We start from the raw sequence: 24,859 nt of genomic DNA on the forward strand, positions 1-24,859 counted from the left end.
TCCACTTATCAATGAATACATATTGTGTGAGTTCTTTTGTGATTGTGTTACTTCACTCAAGATGATGCCCTCCAGGTCCATCCATTTGGCTAGGAATTTCATAAATTCATTCTTTTTAATAGCTGAGTAGTACTCCATTGTGTAAATGTACCATAATTTCTGTATCCATTCCTCTGTTGAGGGACATCTGGGTTCTTTCCAGCTTCTGGCTATTATAAATAGGGCTGCTATGAACATAGTGGAGCATGTGTCCTTTTTACCGGTTGGGACATCTTCTGGATATATGCCCAGGAGAGGTATTGCTGGATCCTCCGGTAGTACTATGTCCAATTTTCTGAGGAACCGCCAGACTGATTTCCAGAGTGGTTGTACAAGCTTGCAATCCCACCAACAATGGAGGAGTGTTCCTCTTTCTCCACATCCTCGCCAGCATCTGCTGTCACCTGAATTTTTGATCTTAGCCATTCTGACTGGTGTGAGGTGGAATCTCAGGGTTGTTTTGATTTGCATTTCCCTGATGATTAAGGATGTTGAACATTTTTTCAGGTGCTTCTCTGCCATTCGGTATTCCTCAGGTGAGAATTCTTTGTTCAGTTCTGAGCCCCATTTTTTAATGGGGTTATTTGACTTTCTGGAGTCCACCTTCTTGAGTTCTTTATATATATTGGATATTAGTCCCTTATCTGATTTAGGATAGGTGAAGATCCTTTCCCAATCTGTTGGTGGTTTTTTTGTCTTATTGATGGTGTCTTTAGCCTTGCAGAAGCTTTGTAGCTTCATGAGGTCCCACTTGTCAATTCTCGATCTTACAGCACAAGCCATTACTGTTCTATTCAGGAATTTTTCCCCTGTGCCCATATCTTCAAGGCTTTTCCCCACTTTCTCCTCTATAAGTTTCAGTGTCTCTGGTTTTATGTGAAGTTCCTTGATCCACTTAGACTTGACCTTAGTACAAGGAGATAGGAATGGATCGATTCGCATTCTTCTACATGTTAACAACCAGTTGTGCCAGCACCATTTGTTGAAAATGCTGTCTTTCTTCCACTGGATGTTTTTAGCTCCCTTGTCGAAGATCAAGTGACCATAGGTGTGTGGGTTCATTTCTGGGTCTTCAATTCTATTCCATTGGTCTATTTGTCTGTCACTATACCAGTACCATGCAGTTTTTATCACAATTGCTCTGTAGTAGAGCTTTAGGTCCGGCATGGTGATTCCACCAGAGGTTCTTTTATCCTTGAGAAGAGTTTTTGCTATCCTAGGTTTTTTGTTATTCCAGATGAATTTGCAGATTGCACTTTCTAATTCGTTGAAGAATTGATTTGGAATTTTGATGGGGATTGCATTGAATCTGTAGATTGCTTTTGGCAAGATAGCCATTTTTACAATGTTGATCCTGCCAATCCATGAGCATGGGAGATCTTTCCATCTTCTGAGATCTTCTATAATTTCTTTCTTCAGAGACTTGAAGTTTTTATTATACAGATCTTTCACTTCCTTAGTTAGAGTCACGCCAAGATATTTTATATTATTTGTGACTATTGAGAAGGGTGTTGTTTCCCTAATTTCTTTCTCAGCCTGTTTATTCTTTGTGTAGAGAAAGGCCATTGATTTGTTTGAGTTAATTTTATATCCAGCTACTTCACCGAAGCTGTTTATCAGGCTTAGGAGTTCTCTGGTGGAATTTTTAGGGTCACTTATATATACTATCATATCATCTGCAAAAAGTGATATTTTGACTTCCTCTTTTCCAATTTGTATCCCTTTGATCTCCTTTTGTTGTCGAATTGCTCTGGCTAGGACTTCAAGTACAATGTTGAATAGGTATGGAGAAAGTGGACAGCCTTGTCTAGTCCCTGATTTTAGAGGGATTGCTTCAAGCTTCTCACCATTTACTTTGATGTTGGCTACTGGTTTGCTGTAGATTGCTTTTATCATGTTTAGGTATGGGCCTTGAATTCCTGATCTTTCCAAGACTTTTATCATGAATGGGTGTTGGATCTTGTCAAATGCTTTTTCCGCATCTAAGGAGATGACCATGTGGTTTTTATCTTTGAGTTTGTTTATATACTGGATTACGTTGATGGATTTCCGTATATTGAACCATCCCTGCATCCCTGGGATGAAACCTACTTGGTCAGGATGGATGATTGTTTTGATGTGTTCTTGGATTCGGTTAGCAAGAACTTTATTGAGGATTTTTGCATCAATATTCATAAGGGATATTGGTCTGAAGTTTTCTATCTTTGTTGGGTCTTTTTGTGGTTTAGGTATCAGAGTAATTGTGGCTTCATAGAATGAGTTGGGTAGAGTACCTTCTGTTTCTATTTTGTGGAATAGTTTGTGAAGAACTGGGATTAGATCTTCTTTGAAGGTCTGATAGAACTCTGCACTAAACCCATCTGGTCCTGGGCTTTTTTTAGTTGGGAGACTATTAATGACTGCTTCTATTTCTTTGGGGGATATAGGGCTGTTTAGATCATTAACCTGATCTTGATTCAACTTTGGTACCTGGTATCTGTCTAGGAACTTGTCCATTTCATCCAGGTTCTCCAGTTTTGTTGAGTATAGCCTTTGGTAGAAGGATCTGATGGTGTTTTGGATGTCTTCAGGATCTGTTGTTATGTCTCCTTTTTCATTTCTGATTTTGTTAATTAGGATGCTTTCCCTGTGCCCTCTAGTGAGTCTGGCTAAGGGTTTATCTATCTTGTTGATTTTCTCAAAGAACCAGCTCCTTGATTGGTTGATTCTTTGAATAGTTTTTCTTGTTTCCACTTGGTTGATTTCACCCCTGAGTTTGATTATTTCCTGCCGTCTACTCCTCTTGGGTGAATTTGCTTCCTTTTGTTCTAGTGCTTTTAGGTGTGTTGTCAAGCTGCTAATGTGTGCTCTCTCTAGTTTCCTTTTGGAGGCACTCAGAGCTATGAGTTTTCCTCTTAAAAATGCTTTCATTGCGTCCCATAAGTTTGGGTATGTTGTGGCTTCATTTTCATTGAACTCTAAAAAGTCCTTAATTTCTTTCTTTATTCCTTCCTTGACCAAGGTATCATTGAGAAGAGTGTTGTTCAGTTTCCACGTGAAGGTGGGCTTTCTATTATTTATTTTGTTATTGAAGATCAGCCTTAGTCCATGGTGATCTGATAGGATGCATGGGACAATTTCAATATTTTTATATCTGTTGAGGCCTGTTTTGTGACCAATTATGTGGTCAATTTTGGAGAAGGTACCATGAGGTGCTGAGAAGAAGGTATATCCTTTTGTTTTAGGATAGAATGTTCTGTAGATATCTGCCAGATCCATTTGATTCATAATTTCTCTTAGTTTCACTGTGTCCCTGTTTAGTTTCTGTTTCCATGATCTGTCCATTGGTGAAAGTGGTGTGTTGAAGTCTCCCACTATTATTGTATGAGGTGCAATGTGTGCTTTGAGATTTACTAAAGTTTCTTTAATGAATGTGGCTGCCTTTGTATTTGGAGCATAGATATTCAGGATTGATAGTTCCTCTTGGAGGATTTTACCTTTGATGAGTATGAAATGTCCCTCCCTGTCTTTTTTAATGACTTTGGGTTGGAAGTCAATCTTATCAGATATTAGAATGGCTACTCCAGCTTGTTTCTTCATGCCATTTGCTTGGAGAATTGTTTTCCAGCCTTTCATTCTGAGGTAGTGTCTATCCTTTTCTCTGAGATGAGTTTCCTGTAAGCAGCAAAATGTTGGGTCTTGTTTGTGTAGCCAGTTTGTTAGTCTATGTCTTTTTATCGGGGAGTTGAGTCCATTGATATTAAGAGATATTAAGGAAAAGAAATTGGTGATTCCTGTTATTTTTGATGTTAAAGTTGGCATTTTGTTCTTGTGGCTGTCTTCTTTTAGGTTTGTTGAGGGATTACCTTCTTGTTGTTTCTAGGGCGTGGTTCCTGTCCTTGTATTGGTTTTTTTCTGTTATTATCCTTTGAAGGGCTGGATTCGTGGAGAGATAATGTGTGAATTTGGTTTTGTCGTGGAATACTTTGGTTTCTCCATCTATGTTAATTGAGAGTTTGGCTGGGTATAGTAGCCTGGGCTGGAATTTGTGTTCTTTTAGTGTCTGTATAACATCTGTCCAGGATCTTCTGGCTTTCATAGTCTCTGGTGAAAAATCTGGTGTAATTCTGATAGGCTTGCCTTTATATGTTACTTGGCCTTTTTCTCTTACTGCTTTTAGTATTCTATCTTTATTTAGAGCATTTGTTGCTCTGATTATTATGTGTCGGGAGGTATTTCTTTTCTGATCCAGTCTATTTGGAGTTCTGTAGGCTTCTTGTATGTTCATGGGCATCTCTTTCTTTAGATTTGGGAAGTTTTCTTCTATAATTTTGTTGAAGATGTTCGCTGGTCCTTTGAGTTGAAAATCTTCATTCTCATCCACTCCTATTATCCGTAGGTTTGGTCTTCTCATTGCGTCCTGGATTTCTTGGATGTTTTGAGTTAGGATCTTTTTGCATTTTACATTTTCCTTGATTGTTGTGCCGATGTTCTCTATGGAATCTTCTGCACCTGAGATTCTCTCTTCCATCTCTTGTATTCTGTTGCTGATGCTTGCATCTATGGTTCCAGATTTCTTTCCTAGGGTTTCTATCTCCAGTGTTGCCTCATTTTGGGTTTTCTTTATTGTGTCTACTTCCCTTTTTAGGTCTAGTATGGTTTTGTTCATTTCCATCATCTGTTTGGATGTGTTTTCCTGTTTTTCTGTAAGGACTTCTACCTGTTTGATTATGTTATCATGTTTTTCTTTAAGGATTTGTAACTCTTTAGCAGTGTTCTCCTGCAATTCTTTAAGGGATTTTTGTGCTTCCTCTTTATTGTCTTCTTCCTTTTTAGCAGTGTTCTCCTGCATTTCTTTAAGTGTGTTATTAACGTCCTTCTTGAAGTCCTCTATCATCATCAGGAGATATGCTTTTAAATCCGTGTCTAGCTTTTCCGGTGTGTTGGGGTGCCCTGGACTGGGTGAAGTGGGGGTGCTGGGTTCTGATGATGGTGAGTGGTCTTGGTTTCTGTTAGTAAGATTATTACGTTTACCTTTCGCCATCTGTTAATCTCTGGGGTTAGTTGTTATCGTTGTCACTATTTAAAGATTGGAGCAGAAGCTGTGTTCCACTCACCAGCAGTCCCAAAATCCTGCGGCGGGGGTCGTGGGTAGCTGGCGGGTGTCAGGCAACCCTGCGCTCCCGCTACGCTGGCGCTGATCCGGCCGGGTGAGGCCTGTGGCCCTACTCAGGCTGGTTTCTGCTTCCCTAACTAATGCAGTCTCAGGTCCCGCGCAATTGGATTGGAGCAGAAGCTGTGCTCCCCTCACCAGAAGTCTTAAGATCCTGTGGCGGGTGTTGTGGGCAGTTGGCGAGTGTCAGCAGACCCTGCGCCCCAGCTGCTCAGGTGCTTTTCTGACCGGAAGAGGCTTGTGGCCCTGTGTGGGCCGGATTTCTCTCTCCCCAACCAGAGCAGTCTCAGGTCCCGCGTGATTGGACTGGAGCAGAAGCTGTGTTCCACTCACCAGCAGTCCCAAAATCCTGCGGCGGGGGTCGTGGGTAGCTGGCGGGTGTCAGGCAACCCTGCGCTCCCGCTACCCTGGTGCTGATCCGGCCGGGTGAGGCCTGTGGCCCTACTCAGGCCGGTTTCTGCTTCCCTAACTAATGCAGTCTCAGGTCCCGCGCAATTGGATTGGAGCAGAAGCTGTGTTCCACTCACCAGCAGTCCCAAAATCCTGCGGCGGGGGTCGTGGGTAGCTGGCGGGTGTCAGGCAACCCTGCGCTCCCGCTACCCCGGCGCTGATCCAGCCGGATGAGGCCTGTGGTCCTACTCAGGCCGGTTTCTGCTTCCCTAACTAATGCAGTCTCAGGTCCCGCGCAATTGGATTGGAGCAGAAGCTGTGCTCCCCTCACCAGAAGTCTTAAGATCCTGTGTCGGGTGTTGTGGGCAGTTGGCGAGTGTCAGCAGACCCTGCGCCCCAGCTGCTCAGGTGCTTTTCTGACCGGAAGAGGCTTGTGGCCCTGTGTGGGCCGGATTTCTCTCTCCCCAACCAGAGCAGTCTCAGGTCCCGCGTGATTGGACTGGAGCAGAAGCTGTGTTCCACTCACCAGCAGTCCCAAAATCCTGCGGCGGGGGTCGTGGGTAGCTGGCGGGTGTCAGGCAACCCTGCGCTCCCGCTACCCAGGCGCTGATCCGGCCGGATGAGGCCTGTGGCCCTACTCAGGCTGGTTTCTGCTTCCCTAACTAATGCAGTCTCAGCTCTTTCTTTCTTTCTTTCTTTCTTTTTTTTTTTTTTTTTTTTTACATTGCAAATAAATCCAGAGATCTGCCTGCCTTTGTAAGCACAGATAAGCTAGCTGGGTGGGATCTCACTCTGAGATAGGCAGCCCTGCTATCACAGCCAGGCCTAACCTCACTCTGTCCCAGGCTGGCCTTGAACTCAGGAATCTGCCTGCCTTGTATCTGCCTGCCTTTGTATCTTTCTGACAAGCTGGCTCACAGTGTAGCTGCTCTCTGCTCTTTAGGTCTGTGAAGCTCCTTGTATAATTCATATTGTATCCTTATATTTTGCATAGTTGAGAGATTACATATTTTTGAACTCATGTTTTCAGAGTTCTTTCCTACAGCCTTAGGGCTGTCCTGAAGATCTCAGTGTTTACCATTTTGCTGAAACATTAGCCACATCCTCAATCCCTGACTCACACTGTCTTTGATTATCATAGAGTCATAAACCTTGGTAGAGAGGATATTCTTCGATAACCTTTGCTGGGACAATATTTCCCATTAACCTTGGCAGGGTTTTCCATGAAGTAATATATAAATATTTTTATACAAATAAATGTCATGATCAGCAACCATCAACACTCATGGAGGCACATGCCCTGCTGGCTCTGTTCTAGGGGCAAGAAGCCATATTACACCATCCCTTCTATATAGCTAAACAGGTCTCATCAAGGCTTCCTCTGGTAACAGATGGAAACAGATGCAGACTCCTACAGCCAAACAGTAGGCAGAGCTTGAGCTTGGGGAGTCTTGTGGAAGAATAGGGAATGAATTGAGGAAGCTGGGGCGGGAGGGCGTGGTCAAGGACACCACAGGATCTATAGTCAACTAACATGGGCCCATGGGGACTCATAGAGACTGAACCACCAATTAAAGAATATGCATGGACTGGCTCTAGTTAGGTTTCTTACACATATTTCGCAGATGTGCAGCTTAGTCTCCATGTGGGGCTCCTAACAATTGGAGTGGAGGCTGTATCTGACTCTGTTGCCTGCCTTTAGATTCCTTTTCCCTAGCTGAACTGCCTTGTTGGGCCTCAGTGCTCACATCCTCAGAGAAAGTGCTTACTGCTGCTCTAACTTGATGTATCCAGGGAGGATTAGTACTCATGGGGGCATCATCTTCTGTGGAGAAGGAGAGGGGGTATTTGGATGAGGGATTTGTGAGGATGGGACTGGGGGGAGAGGAGGGAGGGGTTGTGATTGGGATACAAAGTGAATAATTTAATAAACTAAGGAAAAAATCATCCAAGAATAGAGTCATAGTTTTTTCTTTAGTTAATAGATTTAAAAAAAAATGCATTTTTGAAGCAGGATCTTGCTTCTCTGAAACTCACTGTGTAGCTGATCAGGCTGGCTTCTACTTCATGATTATCCTATCTCAGCTTCCCAAGTGTTGGGTTTGTAGGCACGGACTACTACATCCAGCTGAGAATACCTTTTTGTTTAAATAGCAATTTTGGCTTGATAGTAACAATTTTACTCAAAATCATACAACATGTATGTAAAAACAATGATTTGTTTCAGTTACCTCTGTTTTCATAACTTACTACATGTTTTTCTTTATTGCTAGGCAATATTCCATTTTCTAGATGTGTCATCTAGACTGGTTGATTTCTATGTTTGGCAATTACATAGAAGCCTGTGAACATCTGTGTGTAATTTTGGGTGTGTGTGTTACTCTGTCCATTTGAGAATTTATAGAGATCGAAGTGTTTCAGTCTCCTGAATGTTGAGATTAAAGGTGAATGTTACCTTACTCAGCTCTGTGTAATTTTGTTGTGTGTGGATGTAGTTTTAAGTTCATTTGCATAAATACCAAGAAGCATGATTGCGGGATCCATGTTTAATTTGTAAAGGTTTACCAAACTGTCTATCAAACTGGTAATGCCGTTTTGCATTTCCACCGGCAGTTCATGAGAGTTCCAAACTATTGCCAGCATTGCTGCTGCCTGTGTTTTGTAATAGGTGTGCAGTGGTGTCTCATCACTTTAAAAGGGTGTCTGGCCTCTCCAGTGAGTGCATTAAAGGACATAAAGAGTAGAAGCTGGTACCGCAATCAGCAGTCCAGGCTGGGGAATATACTTAGATCATCATTGAAGTGAGGGGAGGGAACATGAACCCATGAGAAGAGGACAGATTCTAGATGGATATTGGTTGTATGGAGTGTAGGCTAAACAAGAAAGGACACCAAAGATGTGTAAGGATTTTTGACCCCAGCAGCTTAAGTATGACACTGCTGTTTACTGAAATGAGGATGGAAGCTGGAGGCATGTGACAGTTGGATTTTAGATGTGTTGAATTTGAGATACCATCCAAGAAAGATGTCAGATAAGACAAGTTTAGAGCAGTGAATGGTGTAAAGCTATGGTACAGCTCATCAGGAAAGAGAATGTGATGGGGTTGGGGGTGGGGGGATGGAACCAAGCCTTGAGATGGGGAAGTAAAGAGGAACAGGAAGAGGAGACTGAGCTGGGGAGGCTAGTGAGGTGAGACATAGCCAGGAGGGCTTTTGTGTTAGCTGCCAAAGGAAGAAAGGTGTTCAGTGAGGCAAGAGTTCATGCTGAGATAGTGAATAAGATGAGTTAAAGCTGAGCATTGGATTTAAACCAACACTGATGACCATAATAGACAATCTCAGTGGTTGTTCATCAAACAGAGAAAAAGGAAGAACTGGGGATGGAAGTTTTGCTGTATAGAGGAGGGACATGCACCGGAGGAATGTAGAGCTGAGGCAGGTTTTAAAAGGTCAGATACAGCACAGTATTCTCACCAGCACGTACACAGTTAAGCTTGCTGGTACACAGTTGTGTCTCCCTGTGCTTGGGTTGATGTGAAGATTGGTGGAGATCTTCAGGCTATAGAATTGAGTCAGTTAATACTAAAGTTAAATTAGCATCCTTGCCATAGCGTATTTACTAGAGCTTTTTGACAGCAAAGTTAACTAATTTTCTTTTATTCTTGATGCCACTATATTAGAGTGCATTCAGGAATTACTGCAATGTTACAGAATCAGGCAGCATGAATGAATGTACTTCCTGTGGAATAGACTTAAATTAGTTGAATAAGATACAGTGACAGATTTTCACTGAAAGAAAATGTCAAGAAGTGAGTAATTGCTTGTTATTAACTCTGTGTTAATGACCTGTGAATGATTTCTTATTTTAAAGTGATTTCGTCTTTATAATGCACAGAGAATGAACTTTCATCTGAGACCTAGGATTTTGAATGGAACCTCTTACTATTAAAGGAATAAAGTTAGTTAAATTTCTTTATCCCTGATTATTATTATTTTTTTTTCCAAGACAGGGTTTCTTTGTTTAGCCTTGGCTAACTACACCTTGCTCTGCTGGCCTCAGATTCACAGAGATCTACTTGCCTCTGCCTCCCGAGGGCTAGAATTAAAGGTATGTGCCACCACGCTCAGCTTTATCACTGATTTTTGATTTAAAAATTATTTTACATTTACCCAGGTGGTGGTGGCACATACTTTTAACCCCAGCCCTTAGAAGGCAGAGGCAGGCAGATCCTCTGAGTTTGTGGCCAGCCTGGTCTACACAGCAAGTTCTAGGATAGCCAGGACAAATGGAGAAACCCTGTCTTAAAAAATTAATACAGAACAACCAAAAAGTTTTAGATTTATATATTTATTATTATTATTTGTATGTGTATATGCACATGCTACACATGCTACAGCATACATGAAGATGAGAGGATAACTCTTATTCTACCATGTGGGTTCCAACATTTGAATGCTGGTCATCAGGTTTGGTCATCAGGCTGATTCTTATAAAGGACAACATTTATTTGGGGCTAACTTATAGGTGGGTTCTGTCCATTATCAAGGTGAGGAGAAGCATGGCAGCATCCAGGTAGGCATGGCTCTGGAGAAGGAGCTGAGAGTCCTACACCTTGTTCTGTAGGCAAACAGAAAAAGACTGGCATCCTCAGGCAGCTAAGAGGAAGCTCTCTCAATGTCCACCCCCATACTAACACACTGCCTCCAATATGGCCACACTTGCTAATAGTACCACTTCTTGGGTCAAGCATATTCAAACCATCACCACGTGGTGTGTAGTGAAGTTTCTTTCTATCCTTTCTATTGAAGCTGAAGTTTGATTTCATTTTTTTGTTCATTTTGTAGTTTTTACTGAAAATCTTCAGTTATATTAAAAATGAATAAAGCTTGGTGATAATTGATATATGATATATAAGTCATGATAGCATTGCATAGAGGCAGAATTAAAGATACATGTGAATACTTGCATAATGAGAGGAAACAGATTTCCTATGACTTTTTACTGATGAAATAAATTTATAATAATATTTGAGCATGGTATAGGCCTACTAATGAGAAGAAAAAGAGTTCTTTCTTGAGTCATAACATTCTCCTTAGTCAGGGTTCATGATTAGTGTTCCCATCAGATTAACTGCAGGATGTTCTCTATAAAACTGATTATTCTTAGTTCCTTGGTATTTCAAAACAGGGGCAGGCTAGATTTGGCATTCAGACTATATTTCTTCTAATCCAGATATGCGAGGTTATTTTTTTAATATAGTTGTTATTTTTTATTTTTCTCAGAAAAATGACTTTCCAGTATTTTTTACAAGCAGAGTTTGTTTGTGTTTCCTTTGAAATACTACTAATATGCATACTGTATAATTTTTTTCCATAATATTTAAAACTTCAAATTTTTTTTTTAAAGATTTATTTATTTTTATTTTATGTAAGTACACTGCAGCTGTCTTCAGACACTCCAGAAGTGGGCGCCAGATCTCGTTACGGATGGTTGTGAGCCACCATGTGGTTGCTGGGATTTGAACCTCGGACCTTCGGAAGAGCAGTCGGGTGCTCTTACCCACTGAGCCATCTCACCAGCCCAAAACTTCAAATTTTTTAAGTCAATTAGTAGTTTCTGGTGTTCTTCCCTCCTTTTCTTCAGTGATCGTCTACATAGCGATCATAACTACATTTATAGTTCCTTTAGCACTGGCATCTAAACATGGGAATATGAATTTTCACTTGATGAACTTAAAATTTCACTTGATGAACTTAAAATTTCTCAGATGAACTTAAAATTGTGATCTTATTTTTGTTTTTATTTCTAGATCAGCCAGCATTACTAATCTGTCACTGGATCGGTCTGGTTCTCCTATGGTTCCTTCATATGAGACATCTGTCAGTCCCCAGGCTAACCGAAACTACATTAGGACCGAGACGACTGAGGATGAACGCAAAATTCTTCTGGTACCAGTCCAGCATCTAACTTGTTGCTAGTTTTGAACGTAAAGAATGCTGACTTTTTATTCCCTTAAAGACACGCATATGTAAGAGAGTCAGCTGGGTTTGGTGTGCATGTCTGTAAAATAATCTGGGAAGGCTGAGGCAGGAGAATCTTGTGTTTGAGACCAACTTGAGCTAAGTGGGATATTGTCCTAAAAAAAAATAGTTTATCATTAAACAGGGAAATCATTAGCTTAATCTTTTATTTGCTAGCATATTTTTTCCATACTCAATTACTATTTCTTTCTTTCATTTGTTAAAATCAGAATTTATCTAATGCACGAATTGAGCTTGAAGTTAGATTGTTGTTTTCTTAAACTTTGAAACTTAATGTTTATATTATATAATAATTGGTTCTTTGTTCAGTTTATGTATATGAAAAACGTTTACCTAATTCTAAGACCAACTCAAAGAAAGGAAAAATTAGTCTTTTGTTCTAAAGGTTATAATTCAAAAGGCAGAGGTAAGATCAATGGGAAGATTCTTACTAGTGAAAGAATTAATATTTTGTTTTATAATTTCATTTATTTTGTTGTTTTTGAGACATAGCCTCTCTGTGTAGCCCTGGTTCTTTATATGTAGACCATACTGGCCTTGAACTCACAGAGAACCACCTGCCTCCGCCTCCTAAGTACTGCAATTAAAAGGCATGTACTACTACTATGCCCGGCTTTGAAATAATATTTTAATAATAAAAATGTGTAAAATGTATGCCACAGCTATATGTCCTAAAGAAATAAAATAAAAAGGTTGATAACAATGATGGAGTCAGGAAATTCCAGAGGCTGAAATTGGTTTCATTAGGCAGAATGAGAATCTTTCTTAAAGGCACGACAAAAGGTTCAGATTTGGGATCAAAGCATTTTCCATGGTCAGAAGTAGAACTTATTAGTTGAGACAGAGTTAAAGTTGGAATCTGTGTTATGATATCTCTGCTTTTTAAATTTTTTTCAATAGCAGTATATCCAGAATGGTTTTGACTTGAGATGTTAATAGGTAAATCTAGTTGTCATTGAGCATTGTATAATACTTAGCTACAAAGAACAGGGGTAAAAAACTGTGTTCATTACTATTGGTTATGTTAGTATATTGATCAGAAAAATTACAGAATAGCTTGAAAAGAGACCCATATGAGTAGTTCCGATCTCTTGTAGAATGTAAGCCCATATTATTTGCCCTTTAATAGGAGCACGGATGTTATGATGTACTGTGCAAATAGGAAGTGATTTAAATACCAAAGGAAAATTAAATGCATTCTGGTCTTCAGATGCATGAAGGAGTCTGTTATGCATGTTAAGCATGAACAGAGTCCTTAGTAAAGTTAGCCCAAACTGGATCCATCTGATCTATTAGTTGAAACAATGAGGTTGAGCAACATAACCTATTTTCAGAGGCACTCACTGCAGACACACAGGTCAAAGCAGTTAGTATTGCCAGAAAGAGATTCTCAGGTGACATAGGGTTCTGTGTAAAATAACTTCTCCCTTGGGCTAGGGCCTAACCTGGGTCCAGGTGGGCAGACTTGACTTCTGACTCCCACTGCTTTTTGGCCTTCAGCTGTTGTCCTTGATGGCCTGGGGCCAAAGGAGCTGAAGAGGAATCCATGATATTTGAGTGGATCCATCTGCAGTGACAGATGTATACCCCTTCCCAATTAGATAGTCTATTTCTTCTGTAGTTAGACCAGCGAGGTTAGATGTGCCTGAGTATGAGCAATACACAAAAATGTATATGGGTTTGAAGTGGATGCTGTAGTTCCCGTAGTAATGAAACCATAACAAAATGTGAAGGCAAAATTAAAGCAGTTTCTACTGCTGGAAATAATCCTACAACATCAGATCAGTCAATACTACCTGCTGGGCTGAAGAAAAAGAAGTATTAAATGATGAATATCTGGACCATGAAGCTTTCTATACCCTTAGATGAGTCATCAATAAAATAAGTGTCTGTCAGTGGAATGGGAGAAGAGTAACAGGTTTTGTAACCACAAGTTCAGTCTGTATGAGAAAACTTACTGCTTACCTGCTGGACAGTAACTTCCTATCTTTTCCTAATAATCTGCAAATGGAATTTGACAAATCCATAGAGTTCTGGAATGCTCTTAAAAATTTATTATTACCTAGCCGGGCGTGGTGGCGCACGCCTTTAATCCCAGCACTCCGGAGGCAGAGGCAGGCGGATTTCTGAGTTCGAGGCCAGCCTGGTCTACAAAGTGAGTGCCAGGACAGCCAGGGCTATACAGAGAAACCCTGTCTCGAAAAACCAAAAAAAAAAAAAAAATTATTATTACCTAAGGGTAATATAACACATCAAAGATCAAATCCATATAATTGTTGACATTGGGTTCACCCCTGATTTATAAGATAAGCAGTTAGTATTTTATGGCCCTTGATGTGTAAATAAATGTTCCAAAGGTTTTTGTCTCTTTTACCAATTTTAAGGTTTGGTCCTCCAGTTTATATTCATTGAAGGAATTAGTCATTTCTTCCACATGATTAATATCCTCCTTATCTTAATAATTTTTATAATAGTTTGAAGTAATGTCCAAGTGACCCAAAATTGTATAGGGTCCCCCATGTTTATATGCCATTAGTGTTCTTTTGGTCTCTGTCCCATATTTCTTCATTTAAAATTCCTTCTGGAAACCAGAGATTATAGTCACAACTTGCAAACAGTCAAATAGTTATGATTTTAATATTTGTGTCCCTCCTTTAAAAATGACGTACAGCCGGGTCTACAAAGTGAGTTCCAGGACAGCCAGGGCTATACAGAGAAACCCTGTCTCAAAAAACCAAAAAAAAAAAAAAAAAAAGATGTACAAGCTTGACATAAGACAACTTTTCCTGGGTTCTGCCCCATTCTCAGCTCCTTCTGTGAAGGGCCTTGCTCTTCTATCTCATGGGTGACTTCAGGTCCCTGTACTAGGTGCTATTTCTTTATCACTCTAGCTGGCAGTGGGACCTGGGAAAATGGAGCTGATAAATGAGGCAGATTAAAGTGTCATGCAATAGCCAATTTTATTCAAAGCATCAGACAATTTATACTTTGAGGATTAAGAGGAGTCACCTGAGTAAAGTGTACAGTCACACAAGAACAAACCACATATAGCAAAATCTTAGTTTTTCATAAAGGCATATGTCTTAGTCAGGGTTTCTATTCCTGCACAAACATCATGACCAAGAAGCAAGTTGGGGAGGAAAGGGTTTATTCAGCTTACACTTCCATGCTGCTGTTCATCACCAAAGGAAGTCAGGACTGGAACTCAGACAGGTCAGGAAGCAGGAGCTGATACAGAGGCCACGGAGGGATGTTCTTTACTGGCTTGCCTCCCCTGGCTTGCTCAGCCTGCTCTCTTATAGAACCAAGACTACCAGCCCAGGGATGGTCCCACCCACAAGGGGCCTTTCCCCCTTGATCACTAATTGAGAAAATGCCTTACAGTTGGATCTCATGGAGGCATTTCCTCAACTGAAGCTCCTTTCTCTGTGATAACTCCAGCTGGGTCAAGTTGACACAAAACTAGCTAGTACAGGCATATAAATAACCATAGGCATTGTAATAAATAAACTCATTTCTATCTGCTGCCCCTGGGAGGAGCACGAAAGCACATTCTAAGAACAATCCCATGTTTTGAAGAAACTGCTGTCACAAGACTTGTGTCTTGTTTTCTTGGAATTTTCTCACAAACACTCAGAATTCTCATACAGCTCCAGTTTTGGACTGTGTTCCAACACCCATTCTTACAAGTTTAGGTTTGAACTCATAACTGAGGAACATCATTGAAAGTTTTCTGGGGTAGGAAATTATTCAACAATGACTTTCTTAAGAAATCTTTACTGAGTAGTTGAAATAGGGGAGGATGCCTAGAATCTGTGCATAATCTATAATTATCTTAGGTTCGCATAATGATTATTATCTTTGTCTTCCCTGACTTGTCTCCAAAGAAGAATTTTATATTGCACATAACTAAGAGACCAATAATATGTGCCATCAACTGAAAAAGAACACTTTTTGTTTTGAAGAGAAAAAAGTTATGTTTGGAATTAATGAGTCAAATTCAATTGTTTCCTTGTATGTGCCATTTACATTTAACTTAATAACAGTGAGCCCTATGAAGAAATCCAAACTGAGATCCTTTTAAGATCTTAGAACCTAGGACAGTGTCTGAACAGAACACAGCATCCCTCTCAGGGGTAACTAGTAGCTTTTGATGTAATTGCAGGACAGTGCTCAGTTAAAGGATCTGTGGAAGAAAATCTGCCATCACACCAGTGGGATGGAATTTCAAGATCACCGTTACTGGTTGAGAACACATCCCAACTGCATTGTAGGAAAGGAATTAGTCAACTGGCTAATCAGAAATGGACACATCGCTACAAGGTATTTTAATTTCAAAATGTTTTGAAATTATTCATTAGTTAATATTTATTAATGATTAGGATGTATATTTGAAGATGTAAAGGTAACATCTTTTTGTGAGTTAGGGTGCTGTTTTAGGGATTTGATGGTTTGGGGGAACTAGCTCTTTAACTTCATTTGGTGAGACTGTAAGGAACCAGATTGGTGTCACAGTTTTCCATATTAAAAACAAGGACTGGTGGCTAGTGAGATGAATCAGTGAGTAAAAGCACTTGTTCCCAAGTCTGATGACCTCAGTTGGATTTCTAGAACCATATGCTATAAGAAGAGGTAAAGCATCCATGGAAAAACTGGGTGTAGCAGCACATTCCTGGAGAGGTAGAGGCCAGGGGTTCAGCTTGCTGGTGAGCTAGTCTAAGTGTAGTTGATGAACTCCAATTTCAGTAAGAGGCCCTGTCTCAAAGGTAAAGTGGAAATCAATTGAGGAAGACCCTCCATGGTGTTCTCTATCTTCCATCTGCTTCCACATATGAGCACCTATGTGCACACAGACACACATAACATGCAGTAATTTTTCAAATGGACCCTTAGAAAAGCTAGAATCTAAAGTCAAAGGATTTTCTTGTCACTATTCTCTAATGTAAACATCAAACCTGTATTGAGATTGTGTTCATAATCCATGTCTGTCCATACACAGATTACACATGTATAAAACAAATCACAGGCAGGATCTGTTTGCTTTCTGTGTACAATGCCCAGGGAAACTTATAGAAGAATGAATTTATTTTGGCATAAGGTTACAGAAGAGTTAGATTACATAATGAAAGGTATCTTATTTAGGGTTTCTATTGCTATAAAACACCATACATACGTATAACAATAATTAATTAGAAAGAAAGAGGCCATGAATTTGAAAGAGAATGAGGAGGGTTATATGGGAGGACTTGAAGGGAGGAAAGGGAAGGGGGAAATGATGTAATTATAATCTCAAAAAATGGAAATAAATCAAAATTAAACAAAACACAACACCATGACCAAAAGCAGCTAGTGGAGGAAAAGGTTTTTTTCAGCTTAGAACTCTCAGGTCACACTCCCATCACTGAGGAAGTCTGTGTAGGAACCCAAGCAAGACTGGAGGCAGGAACAGAAGCAGAAGCCTTAGAGGAATGCTCTTTACTGACTTGCTGCCCAAGCCTTTCTCACCCTGCTTTATTATACACCTATTATCACCTGCCGAGGGGTAGGACCACCTGTAGTGTTCTGGGCCTTCCCACATCAATTACTAGACAAGAAAATGCTCCAGAGGCTTGCCCACAGACCACAGGAGTGAGGGAATTTTCCCAATTTAGGTTCTCTTTTCTAAAATGGCTCTAGCTTGTGTCAAGCTGACAAACCAAACCAACCAACCAAACAAAAAAACCTTTAAATGGGACAACAATAATAGCATGCCAACAGGCAGCAGGTATGGTGACAGAACTGGATGCTCAGAGCATACATGTTGAAGGGCAAGAGATTTTCGTTTGAAAGTTGGCCTCCATTAACATTCTTCCTTCAGCAAAGCTTCATTTCTTAAATCTCCCCGAACACAGCACTAACTGGGAGCCATGCACTCGCGTGTCTGAGTGTTTGACATACAGGGACATCCTCACTCAGACTACTACACCTTTCAAGTTAAGCTGTCTCTTGGGTTTTGATATTTGCTGGGATGAGCGCACACTCATGAGAAGGACCACATATCTAAATAGGTGAAGAAACAAGCTGTCAACAGGGGACCGAGGGGTTCTAATTTGTCTGTATCTTATTAGTTTGTATCTTTAGATAAATTATTGAGTCTCTTTGAAACTTGGACCTCTTAGCTTCAAATAGGGGGATGGTTTGGTGTTGAACTAAGCCGTGGGTATTGAATGTTGGCTAGGAATTTTATTAATTCCTGAAATATCACAAACTAATGTATCTATTTCATATATTTTGTATTTATAATATGTTATTTTTTTTTATTGATACTGTAGGCTGTTTGAATGTAGGGACCATGCCATTCTCAGTTTTGCTTACTTTGCTAAGGATGGGTGTGAATGCATTGTGTACTCAGTGAATGCTTACTGAGGTTAAAATTAGCTTGTTTAAAAACAAGGGCTGCCGAGCGTGGTGGCGCACGCCTTTAATCCCAGCACTCGGGAGGCAGAGGCAGGCGGATTTCTGAGTTCGAGGCCAGCCTGGTCTACAAAGTGAGTGCCAGGACAGCCAGGGCTACACAGAGAAACCATGTCTCGAAAAACCAAAAAAAAAAAAAAAAAAAAAAAAAAACAAGGGCTACGTAAAGGGCTACCTTACTAATAGGTTCTCTGCTTTGGTACCTAGAAGAGTTTAATTTGTTTCAAGTTTTCTTTTTATCCCTTACTTATCTAAAGACCATTTGACAGTTTCTCTTTAATTAGAAATGATTAAAAAATGAAGATGTGTTTTTTTATGTACCTATACAGTTATTCCGCATAACCTTTTAAAATTTCAATTTTCTTGGTCTTGATTTAGGGCACAAGCTATAGCAATTGGACAAGCAATGGTTGATGGACGTTGGTTGGATTGTGTTAGTCATCATGACCAGCTTTTCAGGGACGAATATGCGTTGTATAGACCACTTCAGGTAAGCTTGTAGTGATACTGCCAATGAGAACGGTAGTAGCTTATTTTGAAGTTGTGTTTTCATCAGTGGGAATAAAAAGTAGTCCAATCACCCAAAGATTCTGTTTTTAATACTTATGAGATTCAATGTTAGGGAACCATTCCACTATTGACTTACCCAGTTTTAGGATCTAACAGTGGTGTGGCTTTGCTTAAACTTGGCTTTCTGGTACTTAGTTACTTGTCATTTAATTTTAATGCTGTTCAGTTTTACTCTCTGTATTTTTAGAACTAAAAGGGAGTGAAGTATTTATAATAAAGTGATTAGAAAATTTAACATTAGTTGTTGAGTTAGGTTTTGACTCTTGGTATACAAGTTGTACACTAATGACCAAATGCTTAAATTTCTTTTTTTCTTTATGAGAATGAAAATTATTTATAGATAAGTTAAAAAAAGATACAATTCTTTAATTTCTGGTTTGTGTAAAATAATAAATACATATACACATATGATCGTACCCCTCCCTCCCCACATGAGACTGGGAACCTTGTGGACAACTAGGAGCTCCATAGTTAGAAATGACAAATTACATCATAGAGGTATGATATAATTTATAAAATTTTTTTTTTTTTTTTTTTAGGGGGTTCCAGAGTTGCCAGGGTTAGACCACATTTAATGCTATCTTTACTCAGAACTAAAGGATGAAGTGAAGCCATGCCAAACATGTATAAGAGAAATGTTCATTTGTAAAATGCTATTTAAGTTCTGTAGTTAGTGAAAATTCTAATTTTATTATATGTAAGTACACTGTAGCTGTCCTCAGACACTCCAGAAGAGGGCGCCAGATCTCGTTACGGATGGTTGTGAGCCACCATGTGGTTGCTGGGATTTGAACTCTGGACCTCTGGAAGAACAGTCGGGTGCTCTTACCCACTGAGCCATCTCACCAGCCCGAAAATTCTAATTTTAAGAGTAGTTATCAAGCTGTGCAGTGGTGGCGCACACCTTTAATCCCAGCACTTGGGAGGCAGAGCCAGGCAGATTTCTGAGTTCAAGGACAGCCTGGTTTACAGAGTGAGTTCCAGGACAGCCAGGGCTACACAGAGAAATCCTGTCTTGAGAAACCAGGAAAAAAAAAAAAAGAGTGGTTATCAATATGATAACTGCTCTGCACCTTTTTTTGTTTTTGTTATTTGGTTGTTTCTTTGCCAATTTATTGAGTAGAACTATAGGCCATGCCTTCTTTATCATGTACTAGTGTCACTGAGAGCCAGTTGCTTGCTGTGCTTTGGTCTTTTCAGAGTACAGAATTTTCTGAGACACCTTCTCCAGACAGTGACTCCGTGAACTCTGTGGAAGGACACTCCGAGCCATCCTGGTTTAAAGACATAAAATTTGATGACAGTGACACAGAACAGATTGCTGAAGAAGGTGACGATAATTTGGCTAGTAAGTTTGATTTTCTAATGCTTTAGTTTTTATGGCTTATTGCTGTGTTGGTATGGTAAAATGCTTGTCTTGTTTATGATTTAAGATTCTCACTTGATGGAAACATCTGATAGTGATTCTTGTCTTAGATACAGTATTTTCTTAAGAAACCAGTTTGTTAGTCAGCTGACATTCATTTCTGGGTGTTGTATTAGTCTGTAGTTTGCAGCAGCTTAAAAATAACTCCAGCTAATATCTCAGCAGGCAGCTTTCTTATATCTTCACTGTGGTATCAGACTTTCTCTCTGCAGAACCTCCAATTTATTTCCTCATTTAAAAATTCCTTTTAAATTTAATCTGCTTAAATTTATTAAGTCTACCTAGAAGTACATGAAAATACTGTATCCATTTTGGTATTGCACATTGGGCTTGTATATTAAAAAAATTTTTTTCCTTTCCTCCAATGCCCTGATAAAACCCATTTTTTACTCCCCTCTCCCTGTATTTCTTTCCCTTTCCCAACACTAAAAGATTCTGCCAGTCCTAGCAAGCGCACCTCAGTCAGCAGTTTCCAGTCCACAGTGGACAGTGACTCAGCCGCTTCTATCAGCCTGAACGTGGAGCTGGACAACGTGAACTTCCATATCAAGAAGCCCTCCAAGTACCCACATGTGCCCCCTCACCCTGCTGACCAAAAAGGTAGGAGGTAGTCACAACTGGACTCAAAACAGGCTGAAAAGCTGGGCCCTAGAATCTCATTACAGCCTGTCCTCTGGCTTCCTCTGTCCCATAAGGCTGAGGGATTTGGAGTGGGTTTTGTTCCACCCTTTCTTGCCAACCCCCAGTACTCCTCCCCACACCTTTTTGGTTGATTCTTTTTATTTCTTATTTTAACCCTTTGCACTGCCATGCCCAGTTTAAAGTATAGTCTTTTAAAAGGAACTCTTCTGAGTGCTGTTCCCATAATGTGCAACTTCCAAGGTGGCAGTTCTTTGCACTTACAACATGGATGTTCTGCTCTAGTCTTTTGTCTTTTCTTCATTTAACATCACAAAGCCTCTTTGCCTGTTCTATTCTGTAACAACAGTTTCTTTAAGACAGTGTAGACTTTTGAACTTAGATTGAGGGAAATTTTCCATTCATGTTCATTACATTTATTTTAAAATTTCTTCTCTAGTAAACAATGAATTCCTTTGTAATTTTAGTTGTCTTATTTGATGCCTTAGTTTGTGAACTCAAAAGTACTAATGACCACATTAAAAAAAAAACCCAAAACTAAAATCACAATGTAAAAGGAAAGATAGAGCAAACCATTTCTAGCATTTAACATAGCAGCATAGATGGATTGCTCCTTTTAAAAAATGAGCTGTATATTACTAGATGCAATTAGAAACTAATTTAAATTATAAACCCAAATATACCATTTTTAAAAGAAAATAAAATAAGTAATTAATTATGACAGTTCATTATAATAATAACCAAAACCTCTGTTATCAAGTACTGAATTTTACCTAGAGTTTGAATTTTAAACTTTTAACTCTCTAAAACTGAATTGCTTCTGAAATGCTTGTCTAACTCTTTGCTATTCTTTACTTTAAACTTAAAAATAACATAAAAGGCCTTTGGGTTTATTTTATAACTTGAAATATTCCTCAACAAATTTCTCATAATCATTAATGTAAGCTATTATCAAGATGTGATAAAATGTCAGTTAAGGCAATCACGATAGTAAAAAGTGCTGCTTATTTAAGAAATAATGTATTGAGAAAGAGGGAGAGAAAACAGATTTGATTGCCACTGAGTATAAAATCCATATGGTGATGGGGATCCTTTTAGTATAGAAGTTTGAGAAACGATGGGGAAGATCTGGATGAGTGTAAAGGACAGTGACGCAGACCTGACCCTGTGAGGATCCAGTATACTGCAGTTACATGAGGGGATTAGGCTTTTAATAGAGGTGTATGTCAGCAGTAGACTATGTCGTGACAGGACATTGTCCTCTGAGCATGCATGGTAGCAGGTCTGTTTTGCTGAATGCAGAGTGTGAAGTATACTTGTTTGCTGATGATTTTACCTCTTGGAATGTTAAGCATGTTTGGAAATTTTTGAAAAAAGTAACCCTTCATCATAGAATTTATACTGCTGAGCTGGCACACATTTACTTTAGGAAACCTAACTGAAAATGTTAGGTGAGGAGTAGAACTGGAGGATTCAAAAGTGACATTTTTATAGCCAACCTCAGTATAACTCTCTGGAAAATAAAAGGAGAAGTTCCTGCAGTTGAAAAACCCATCATTCTTCTTGGAAACTCTGGTTTTAAATCATTAAAAAATGGTAAGAGTCATGAGCAGCAACTGCCATGCGCAGATAAATCTGAAAGAAGGGCACATACTTGTTAAGAAAATGACAGAATTGCAAAAATCGACATTGTACTGAAGGTTGGAGTAAGGATCAAGGATATCAGAGTCCAGTTGTCATAGAAAGAAAAAAATTCAAGTTATTAGAGAAGTAGATGTATTTCTCTGTCAAAATTGATCTTATCCGGAGAGATATATGGATAAGGAGAAATGAAGTTCAAGAGAATAAGGAAACAGAGTGCATTGTTAGTACAAGTAACTGCCTAGGTGGAGGTAGGTTGTATGCTAGCTGGTTAAAAGAAGTTGTATCTGTGATCAAGAAGCTAGAATTTAGTCTTTAAAGAATCCTGTGGAGTAGGAGTGTAGACTACTGTATTGCTAGATGGCATGACACTTTTTCCTTTTATTTATTATACACATTGATGTTTTGCTTGGATGTCTGTTTGTGTGAGTGAGAATGTCAGAACCCCTGGAACTGGGGTTACATAGACAGTTATGAGCTACCATGTGGGTTTTGGGTTCCTTGGAAGCACAGCCAATGGTCTTAAACCCCGGAGTCATCTCTCTAGTCCCTTATTTTTTGGTATTTTGGGACAGGGTTTCTCTGTGTAGCCTTGGCTGTCTTGGAACTCACTCTGTCAACCAGGTTGGCCTTGAACTCAGAGAAATCTGCCTGCATCTGCCTCTCAAATCAAATGCAGGGATTAAAGGCATGCACCACTACTACCTATAGGGCTCTGCTATAGTCAAGTTTGTTCAATACTTACTGGAGCACATTGATAGTATGGGATAATGGGTTTCATTGTGGTTCTTCACATAGTCATAAATTATATTTGTATTAGTTATATGGAACAAAGTGATGCAATGACATAAAAGGAATGAGTCAGTAAAACCAGGTAACATCTGGCACCTTAGGAACCAACCTTGTGTGTGTGTGTGTGACAAAAACATTCAAGATTTACTTTCCTGTAATTTTAAAATATCTACTACGCATTTTTAATTGCAGTCATCAGACTGTAAAGTGCATCTCAGTTTCTCTACCTAACCGAGCCCTCCTACCCTTGACCAACACTTCCCTATTCTCTCCACTCCTGCTGGCCTCTGACACCCAGGATTCTGCCCACTGTGAGCTTTTGGTTTTTTTTGAATGGAAATATGCAAAGCATAGTATGTTTGTAACTGTAGGAGTTTAGCAGTACTGTTATGAATGTTGTCACAGAGTTGTGTAGCTTGCTTGATTGATTGTGTGAAATACTAAAATGAGCAATATCCGTTTGAGACCAGCTGGAAGAGGATGCTCTTAGGTTATGCTATAGAACTTTGTATGGCTATAGTCAATTTGTTCATCACTTTGTGTGTGTGTTGTGGGGCATATGCTTATAAGAGGTTCTCTCTTTCTGTGTGTGTGTGTGTGTGTGTATGCGTGTATTACATGCATGTATGGAGGAGAAAAAAGGTCAACACTGGGTATTTTCCTCATTTTTGCTCTTCACCTTACTTTTTAAGAAAAGGTGAACCCAGAACTCACTGGTTTGGTTAGACTAGCTGGCCAGCAAGCCCCAGGGACCCTCCTGTTTGTACTTCCTTAGTGCTGGGATTACAGGCTTGTGCTGCTAAATTCACCTGTTATAGATGAATACTTGGGATCTGGACTTAGGTTCTCATGCCTGGGTGGCAAGCACTTTGTGACACTTTAAATATTTATAAACATTTTTTATTTACTTTAAAAAAATGTATATTAGTGTTTTACCTGCATGTATTTATGTATACCATGTGTATGTATGCTTGGTGCCTGTGGATGCCAGAAGAAGGCAGTGAATCCCCATGAACTAGAGTTATAGATGGTTGAAAGGCACCATATGGGTGCTGAGTATCGAGCCCAGGTATTAAAATGTATTTTATGTTGCAAGCAAGATTCTGCAGTGCTCTTATAACGTTAGTAGCAAGACTTTGAGACCTAGATGAAAGCCATGGCTCTGTGAGTCCTTTGAGTGGATTTTCCATGCATAGAAAACGTGATTAAGGAGCCAGTTAAATATCCTGTGGAAAGAAACACTGGATCAGACCTAGCATGTGGGGCATTGCATCGGCCATTTGCCTGTCTTTTTGAAAATTCCTTACCGTGAAAAGACACTTGGAGATCTGCTGTAGGTGGAAAGAGAATAAGGGGCATGGTAAGCAGATTCCATGTGGTGGGGTCCAATGTTCAGGAACATGTTTTTGAAAGATACTGCGCAAATAGATAAATTTGAATATGGATCGGTTCTGTGATTGTTACAGTATTGACTGCTTTCACTGTTATGTAAAGAATCAGGTGGCCATAGAGCAGTGCCCTTGTTTTAAACCGATGCATACTGATGTGCTACTTGCAACGTTTTGTGAGTAACTTGAAGTCATTTACTTTCAAAATTTATTTATTTACTTGTATGTGTGTATGTTTGTGAGTGTGGGTGTCAGGAGCTGTGGAACTGGAATTATAGGCAGTTGTGAGCCATCTCGTGAGTGCTGGGAATCAAATTCAGGTCCTCTG

The 24,859-nt window shown here is 39.6% G+C and overlaps 1 protein-coding gene across 7 annotated transcripts in view; it reads left to right on the top strand.

Moving 5' to 3' along the window:
• Nucleotides 1-24,859, top strand: part of Pikfyve (phosphoinositide kinase, FYVE-type zinc finger containing) — a 98,812-nt gene that overhangs the window by 24,827 nt on the left and 49,126 nt on the right. For 5 of the 7 annotated variants that reach the window (XM_029476086.2, XM_029476064.2, XM_029476073.2 and 2 more), the window contains 5 exons: nt 11,391-11,529; nt 15,788-15,945; nt 18,454-18,565; nt 19,846-19,993; nt 20,504-20,671. In XM_029476086.2, coding sequence (XP_029331946.1) covers nt 11,391-11,529; nt 15,788-15,945; nt 18,454-18,565; nt 19,846-19,993; nt 20,504-20,671 — 725 coding nt within the window. The remainder of the gene's footprint in view (nt 1-11,390; nt 11,530-15,787; nt 15,946-18,453; nt 18,566-19,845; nt 19,994-20,503; nt 20,672-24,859) is intronic. The other 2 variants (XM_029476091.2, XM_029476096.2) reach the window with 1 other exon arrangement.

The sequence above is a fragment of the Mus caroli genome, unplaced genomic scaffold (assembly GCF_978045245.1).
Source record: "Mus caroli unplaced genomic scaffold, Mus_caroli_1 scaffold_1, whole genome shotgun sequence".
Classification (NCBI taxonomy): Eukaryota; Metazoa; Chordata; class Mammalia; order Rodentia; family Muridae; genus Mus; species Mus caroli.